The sequence below is a fragment of the Onychostoma macrolepis genome, chromosome 22 (assembly GCF_012432095.1).
Source record: "Onychostoma macrolepis isolate SWU-2019 chromosome 22, ASM1243209v1, whole genome shotgun sequence".
NCBI classification, from domain to species: Eukaryota; Metazoa; Chordata; class Actinopteri; order Cypriniformes; family Cyprinidae; genus Onychostoma; species Onychostoma macrolepis.
Window position 1 is genome coordinate 6,447,897 of NC_081176.1, and position 9,327 is coordinate 6,457,223.

The 9,327-nt window shown below is 35.8% G+C and overlaps 2 protein-coding genes across 2 annotated transcripts; both read right to left on the reverse strand.

Moving 5' to 3' along the window:
- Positions 1-26: 26 nt before the first annotated feature.
- Positions 27-4,489, reverse strand: zgc:171566. The gene is made up of 9 exons (XM_058759702.1): positions 4,006-4,489; positions 3,189-3,303; positions 3,034-3,084; positions 2,783-2,867; positions 2,560-2,698; positions 2,049-2,155; positions 1,103-1,193; positions 706-843; positions 27-528 (listed from the first exon to the last, which is right to left on the reverse strand). Exons 1-9 carry the CDS (start codon positions 4,100-4,102, stop codon positions 407-409), a joined length of 945 nt encoding a protein of 314 aa, XP_058615685.1. The 5' UTR covers positions 4,103-4,489; the 3' UTR covers positions 27-406.
- Positions 4,490-5,265: 776 nt separating this feature from the next.
- On the reverse strand, positions 5,266-9,006 carry LOC131529807 (SLAM family member 5-like). Its single transcript, XM_058759716.1, has 4 exons — positions 7,396-9,006; positions 5,871-6,191; positions 5,483-5,781; positions 5,266-5,402 (listed from the first exon to the last, which is right to left on the reverse strand). The coding sequence occupies exons 1-4, from the start codon at positions 7,442-7,444 to the stop codon at positions 5,367-5,369; spliced, it is 705 nt and encodes a 234-aa protein (XP_058615699.1). The 5' UTR covers positions 7,445-9,006; the 3' UTR covers positions 5,266-5,366.
- Positions 9,007-9,327: the final 321 nt, after the last annotated feature.

Genomic DNA, 9,327 nt, shown 5'->3' on the forward strand with positions numbered 1-9,327 from the left:
GGTATGTTGTCCAGTTAAAATAACAGTTGAAAGTTTAAATCTATATTTTATTTTCTCTCAAATTGACAAAGTCATAGAACATTTTAACATTGCATCGGTCATGCTACTGAACCCTGTGAAACATTACAATGTTTAACTTCTGAATGATGGCACTAGAAGATACATATTATATAATATGACTTCTGAATTGGATATAACTGCAACAATACATTCAGTCATGATGATTCTAACACTTCACATCTACATCCAGAATCTACAATCAAGGGCTACGTAAGTGAGTCAGAATCATAAATGTTACAATTATGCAATCCAAACATCAAGTTTTGGCAAACTTCTTTGAGGAAAGAAATAAAAAACAATAACTAAAAATAAATCATTTTTCTGCCACAATGAATTCTGTGAACACTCAATCGAAGTAGTAATTTTGAAGAAAGATGCTGTTCAGGCCTTTGAAGACAGGCTGGTAGTTGTATATCAGAGCTCTTTCTTCTTCACTTTGCAAAGAAAACCGATGATGGTTTTTCATTGCTGAAAAAGAAAATAAGCAAATAAATGCATAAATTAAGTGGTCAAAAAGACTCTGTAATTTTTCAAATGAAACCCAAGGTTTTAACACCAAGTTAAGCAAAATTGAAAGGGTTAACAAAAGCAAAGACAAGAGATTCTCAACTTCATATTGCAATTTCCATTTTTTAGATCACCAACCTTCAGAAACAAAAAAGTGGGCAGTGTAGAAAGTGGCTTTGATGGCTGAGAGCGTGTGCACCATACCAGCTTTCTCAATCCACTCATATGGGCTTTTCTCTGGGTGCCATTGAACAGCATAGAAGGGATATCGATATGCTACAGGATATACAACAGAGATTCATCAAACACTTTTGGATATAATATGCAAGTAATTATTTACATAGACCACTTACTGAAAATTTGAACAAATCAACATCTACATATTTACTTCTACATGTAAAACCGACCAATTAGCTCACTCCAGCACAGTATTATGGGTGATCTCAATGTAATGAAAAACAGCTGACGGTGGGACTGCCTGAATGATGGATTACATCACACATATACACAAAGAGACGCTCTGTAGCATTCATACCCTCCATGGTGGAAATGAACTCCTTCTTGCCATCTGTGTTTGTTGTCAGGACTCGATAAAAACGCTTAAGCTTGGCATTGCTACTGTAATTCTGTAAGAACAAGTCATGTTTAGACAACTCAGAAAAAAGAAGAAAAAAAAATAGTTGAAGTAGGCTGTACAGTGACTGATCTGCAGTGTTGGGGGTAATGCATGACAAGTAACTTGAGTTGCTTAATCAGATAACAGTTTTTCAAGTAACTAGTAAATCAATGCATTATTTTTAAAATTTACAACAAAATATCGGAATTATTTTTTCAAATAAGTAAATGGCAGTTACTTTGTTTTCCCATTTATTGACTGACAGCTCTCCTGTCCTCATGTTAAGAGAAATCATTGGTAAGGTGCAGATGCATTGTGGGCCCGGTTTAAACATGATATTTAGTTTAGTTCTAGACTAAATGTGAACATGCATTTATGCATTTCACCTGCACAAAAACCATATCCTGAAAATGAATAAAAACTGTGAACTGCAAACTCAGAATTGATGCAAACCTGCAAAAATTAAACCTGTTAAATAACACAAATACACTTCATATGATTAATCTCACTGCTGACCTTTAATGGTCCCATACAAATAAGCAATAAGCAAAAACAACAAACATTGTTTTGTTTTTTTTGTTGCTGATGTTTTTTTAATTGCTCAGGTGAGAAAAAGTAACGCACAAGTAATGCAATGCATTACTTTCCATAAAAGGTGACGAAGTAACGCAATTAGTTACTTTTTAGGGAGTACGCAATATTGCAATGCATTACTTTTAAAAGTAACTTTCCCCAACACTGCTGGTCAGAAGGCATAAAGAAGTACCATGAAAAATACAGAAGTCGATGTTTCTGGTTTTGATGGCATTCCATTGTATGCATTGTGAAATTACTTCTGAAAAATCGTATTAAATAAAGTTGGTACCTGCATGGACAAGCTCCAGCTGTGGAAATTGGACGTGATGTTTTCTTCTGACAGAGACTGAAGAACATCCTTTGGAAATTTCTTGAACAATCTGCTGTTTTGACCTCCTGTAATCAATCAAAATCACTGACCAAACAGCAACTCACTGTAAACAACCGTAATGAGCTAATGCACAAAATAGGTAAACCAGACAACATAAACTGTGCTTAGAAATTTGTCATTTGCCTTTTAACTAGTTTGATGCAATAATATATGAAAAAATTGTTTAGAAAAAGTTTAGAAAGTGTCGCAAATGTAGAAGAATAGTAAGCCACATCATCATGTTGCATGTTTGTCATGGGTATATAAATATGCTTATATAAACTTATACATAGAAGTATGCGCTGTTACATGTTTCCACCCATTAAATGTCACTTGTAATTATTGTAAAGAACAACAGTGCTGCATTACTAGTATGAATTTGCCATTCCAATATTTGACACATTTGGAGAAAAAACACACTGTTACCAACCTGGGCTGAAGGTCAGTGGCAGGGCGACTGCTTTGGTGTCAGTCAAGGTCAACAAGTTCTTGTTGCTGGTCAGAACCGTGAGCTGCTGCAAGCCCTGGCAGGTGCCCCAGATCGGAAAATAATCCGAAGCATCATTAGCCTGTTGTGGTTAATAAAGAAGAACCATCAATGCATATTCAGATCAATTCAAACTAATTTTCACATAATGATGTTTTTAACTTACCTTTATTGCAAGTTCATAGAAAATCTTTGCCGCTCTGGTAAACTGAGACTTTTCGATGTCCACATTCCCACCAGGAAGCAGCAAACTAAATGGGTAAAAGCGGTCAATTAATATAGGTATGAATAAAATGTTATCTGGTTTCTAGCTTGTCTATTAATTGGTTTACAAGTAGGACCAAATATAAACCAACTTCCATGTTCCAAACACATTTACCAGCTTAGGTAGGTGTCAAACTAGTCAAAAACACTCACCCATTTATTGCGTTGAACAGTTTTTCATACTCCTCCTCTGTGCGATTTATGCTGCAAAACAAACATATTTACCTTTATGTATACTTTATTTATTTTTTTTAATAATAGCATGACATACTGAATTTTTTACATTTTTTAATAATAGCTTAACATACTGAATTGGTACAACCCTGGCACCAGCTGACTCCAAGTACTTCACATATGATGCAGCTATATAAGAAGAGCCCTGTGCATGAGGGTCGTCCTCTATGTTTTCCTGGGCTAAAATTCCTGAAATGCAAAAAGATATATATTAGGCATATACATTGTCTTACGATAATTAACCATGGTTTTACTTCCAAAATAAATAAATTAAACATGGTTAAAACAGTTAAACGATGGTTACCACAAAATTAACCATGGTATTCCAACAATATGCATAGTTTAACCATGGTATCTGTGGTAAAACTGTGATTACAAATGATAACCAGTCCGCCAAAAAAATAAATACACTTTTGGATATTAAAACCATGGTTAATTTTCATAAGGGCAGCATAAGGCTGTACTGGTTTGCTATTTGTCTTCCATATTTATCAAGCTGGTGTATAACAGCTGTTATCACAACCACAAAAGCCCTCAGCCTCGGTAAACCATCAAACCCAACCAACTTGGACAGGTTAGGAGACCAGCTAACCACTGACTGGTTTAAGCTTTTTTTTCGGCAAGGTTAGGTGGTCTTCCAAGCATGTTAAAAACGTGTTGCCATGACAATGCTTTTAAGAGTTAAAAAATAATCCAGAAGGAAAGAGAACGTTCTAGCAGCGGAGCTGCGGAGAAAGATGCTGCGATTAAAAAAAAAAAAAAATCCCAGTAAGCAACATGACATCGCAAGAACACGAGATGCAATATCTCAACATCATTTACCAAATATCATACCCTAAACAGGACATTAAAAGAAAGAACAACGCATTAAAGAATCGCTTTTATTCTTACCGATGATGGGTCTGTAATTTAAATTACGAGCGCATGATGCTGGAAAACCGCATAGAAAAGCGGCAATCACCGCGAGCACGAGCACCTGGCGATACATCCACCTCAGGTAACACACCAAAGGACGAAATAAAGGAAAGCTTCTCGATGTTATCTGTAAAGAAAGCAATGTCAGCTCCACTGGCGATGTCAGGCTTTTTAACGAAAGCTGCACCCGGATCCGCTTATCCACAATCGTCACGTTAACCGAGCCGCGCGTGAATTATTGAGGCGTTGACTGATCTTTAGTGAGGATCAGCTCTGATGAATTCACAATCCAATGAGAGAATAACGAAAAGTCACGGCTGACCCTGCCCACTCGAATCGTCACAGCGACATACGCCAGTAAAAATGTTCTTAAATTCCATCTGCGTTCTTGTCAGAAGCTGTTGTAATACCACGTGTGTTTTTAATAAATAATTAAACCTAACATTACGTAAACGTTACATTCTGTGAAACACAATTGAGACAAATGCACAATAGAAAAGCTAAGATTTAACGATTATTTTCCACATTCAGTACAAAGGAAAGCAGTGTATGACATTATTAAAACAATATCAATCAACAATATCTCTGTGACAATCATCATAACACATTCCATGATTAACACTGATGACCTTTCATAACAGGGTAGGTAACCACTTGTACTCACACTTACACTAATGGTGCATCAGCTGTGTTGAAAGAATAACTGCCCTGTAGAAAGTGGGTTATGCAACATATACATTCCAAGGCTTCTGTAAAACAACAGGACTCAACCTACCAGAAAAGAGTTTTTCTGAGGGTTGCTAAAAAGTAAACTTGGTTCTCAAACAAAGGTGTGTAAGACGCCGCAAAAAGTTCAAAGTTCCTGTAGATCGACACATATATAACTTTATGAACATTTTGGGTAACAGTATTAAAGACAGAAAGTGCTGCCACTAAAGGCCAAGTCCTTTGCAAAACTAACCAACTTCCTGTCATTGCTTAAATGCTGACAGGCCACAGGGCGGCTACCTACCTGACCACAAAAACAGAAGTGTTTAGTAAGCAGAGCGTTGATGAAAGAAAATACTTTTGGTTTTTTTATTGCAGAAACAGATATTAAGTAAAAACATGATTGCACAAGAATCAGAATTAGTTGTGAACTCTATGCTATGTTGTGTTACAGGGCATTCATAGAATATAAAAACATAAAGATAGGTTTATTCTTGTTATAGTGAGTCAGTTATGGTCTGATAATGATTTCAGAGCTCTTCTTCTCTGTTCAGCTCTTCTGGATCTGATTTCATAAACCAGAACAACAACAGTAGCCACGCCCACCAGAGCAGAGACGACCAATTGGATTACAGCTTCAGTAGCATTACAACAGCAGACACATTCTGAAGGGAAAAAATAACTAAATAAATATCAGTATGTAGAATGATTGATAATATGCTGTTCAGTGATGGTTTGATATTACCTGCACATGTGTGACAGAGTTGACTGATGTCCAGATGTCTCGTCTGGTTGCTGATGGGATTGTTGAGCACACAGCTGTAGGTGTTTTATCCTGATATTCCACCTCCAGAGGTAGAGAGAGACTGATGCTGAGATCAGACGCACTGATGCTGGACAATAAACTGTTTCCTTTGTACCAGGAGAGATTCACATGACCCACATTCACCACTGAACACAACAGCACACATCTGGACGCTGATGATCCTGATGGTGAAGGATTTTGAGGACAGTAACTAGCAATGACAGGAATTGGAAGATGAGCTGGGAAACAGAGAAATATAAATAAATCAAAATAAAATGTGTGAGTTTTGAATATGTGAGTTTGATTTTTTTTTTTTTTTTTTACTCACCAATGACAGTAACATTGAAAGTTTTCTTTAAAACTTTTTGCCCAATCATCTGTGCTTTATAAAGTCCAGAATCTGTGGTTCTGAGGTTTCTGATGATGAGAGATCCAGTCTGATCATCCAGCTTCAGTCTGTCTTTGAAGATGTTGTGAGTTTCAGAGATGACTTGGGATGATATGTTGAGTTTAGCGATACAATCGTCTCCACACATCCACATAATCAGATCGTCCTCTTGTATTTTAGTCACACCAGTCGGCAGGGTGACAGAATCTCCCTCCATCACCAACACAGACTTGATTTCATCTGCGTCAACACCAAACACACCTGAAACACACAAGAGCATTGAGCAATCTCAATCACGGACTAAAGCACTTTAGCTACTAGCTTTCTGTTGGCTCACTAGTTTCAATGTTATATAAAAACATTAACTAAACAATTGATTTTCCTAAGCGTTTAGCGTGTTTCTTGAAGTCAAATCTGTCTCAAATCCACGCATACCAGCTCGGTTTTCAAATGGTCACAGCAAAACCACAGATTAACACTAGAACCGCTGAAGATATGACTGTCAGTGAGGACAAAGCCAATAAATAAAAAAAAATAAAAAACATGGCTTACAGTTTATCATCTCATAATTGAAGGTAGCTTTTTTAAAAGTAGCTTTTCAGTACTGAAGCTATTATATATATATATATATATATCATCGTAAAAATCAGACTACAGTTCCTTTTTTGTTCCTTTTTTATTGATTACATGATTACATATTATCATTACATATTATTAAGACTTATAGTTTGGTGGAGAGTCACAGACCGGACACTAGATGGCTAGATGGCTATTACACAGAAAATTGAGAGGCCACACAGCATTTGACCACTGAATTTACAAAAATCATTTCAGTTTTAAGAAGTGTTTTCTCAACGTTGCATCACTACTGATGAACACATTCGTTTTTATTTGAATTATATCACTCAGTGGGTTATTTAACCATGCATTACTGTCTTTGAAAGTTGTTACACTGTCCTGAACTCACCCTCATTTCACCATGTCAACAACTTTAGTAGATACAAAAATAATAGAAATAAGTCAAATATATTTTAAATTGATTACTCTGCAGTCCGAATATAAAGTTGCTCTCCATTTACTGTAGTAGACATAAAACATCAACACATGACAACAGGTTTACAGATAACCAGCACTACATTAATACGACAAGATGTATCTAAAAACAAATTAGTTGGGTTTAAGAGAGAAAAATTTGCTTGTTTGTAGCTTTTTTTCTTAATTTTTTTTTTTTCAGTAGATTATTTGCTTACTGTATTGGTTGTAGCATAGTCATTAGCTTGCTAAACATTGCAAAAAATATATAAAATTAAATACCATAACAGTAAAATTGCAATAAATCAGGTTCAGACATTTTGACAGCTGTAAGGTAATGTAAAATGTAAAAAGAAAAAGTAATTTTCAACAGCAGGTTTTTACTCAACTATAAAAGAGCTAAAGGGCTAAAAAAGAGGACATTTTAACTTACCAACAAGACGCCAGAAGCCCAAACCAAACAAAACAATCCCATGAAGCATTTTTATCAGCAGTTTGCTGTGCTGTCTGAGAGAACATCACTCGAAATGTGACCAGGTGTGAATCCTCCCCTATTTCACACCCTCCACGTGGCGTGCAGACGCACTAGCTGTGCATTTGCATTTGTTCTACTTAGCCGACATATTTAACCATTGGTAGAAAGTATGTCTTCTCTTTATTATTTATAACAGCCAATCATGTTAAGGGTGCTGATATTAAAATAAGTAAAGTATCTTACTTCACTAGTGTGCAAACTGCAACCTACTAAAGTACAATTTCTTGTAATGGTTAATTTCTCTATTAAATATTATAGTCATTGGCAAATAGATACCTAATTGTAAGTAGCATTAAATAGTGTTGATAGACTAACTACTTCTTTCTATATTACTTTATCTAGTTTATATTAACAGGCAAAATCTGTGGTGCGTGTTACAAGGACAGGAAGAAGCCATTCAACCACATGCAACATAGACACAAACACAAGCTATTCCATCCACTCAACAAAACAAAACCACATTTAGATAAAAATAGGTCAGATCCACTGCAGGTTTCAGTTTGTCTCAGAAGCTGATCACACAGTTCATTAAACACACACACACACAGTCTGGTCAGCTATCCTTGTAAGGACTCTCCAGGCGTAATGGTTTTTATACTGTACAAACCATATTTTCTATTGTCCTACACCAACCCTAGACCTAAACCTACCCCTTACAGGAAACCTTCTGCATTAAAAAAAAACTCATTCTGTATGATTTATAAGCTTTTGTACCCATGGGGACTTCAGTTTAGGTCCCCATTGTGACACAAGTCCCCATGAGTCTGTGTGTATTCAGGTTTAAGTCCCCACCAGGGGTCCGTTCTTCGTACGTCACTAACTCAGTTAGCTGGATTTGATTGTTGACGATTGCGCTTAATCTGGGATCATTTGGTTCTTCGAAGCTCATCCTGGACTTGCTGTCATAGCAACGAGTCCGTAAGCTTAAACCTCCCGAACAGGTTTATTTCATGTAAACAGGATTAGATTGCATCTTTTTAAGCAGAATTGATACTTAAAATTTATCCCAGCCAGCGTTACTTTATTACAAGAGTACCCAACTGGTCCAGGGACAATATTTAAAATAATAATAATTTAAAAATTAATTTGAAAATATTATAACAATATAATATAACTATGTTGTGCAGTCTATAATACTATAGACACAGCCAGTTTTACTCATTGAAAGATTTATTAGTGATGAAATAATTACTTTATAATTGTATTGGAGTCTTACACACATGCTATAAAGTCTGAATCGTGCATTAATTTGAGTGGTGACAGATATTATGGGAGTGGCTTGATGGAGAGCAGAGATGCAGATAACTGGATCTCTAAGAAGCTTTAATTAACGCTGTCACATAAGAAATTTGCTTCAAAGATAAAATTAAATGAATTGCTATTTACAACACTGACATAAAAATGTAAACCTGTACAAATACTAGAAATCATGAATAGGCTATAAATAGCCTAATTGGGAATCATGTAAAAAAAAAAAATTAAATAAATAAAAAAAGAAAGAAAGAAAAACAGTGCATATTTCATTTATTTATTATAACATTTATGTAGTTTTGTTCGCTTGGCTGTGTCCTTATAAAGGCCCAGAAATTTGTCAACTTTTTCGTCAGGTGTCTTTTTTAATGATATGATGTCATTACGTTGCTGTCATGCCTCCAGCCAATCGCTGCATTGCTGATCGTGGTTTCGAGGATCGATACATCTGAGAACGCGACAACTTAATCCAGATATTTTAATCTAATACGCAAATTCGTTTGAAGAACCAAATTAGCCAGAGATCAGTTATCAGGATTCGAAGATCTGGAATCTTTCAAATCATCTCAGATGTAATAA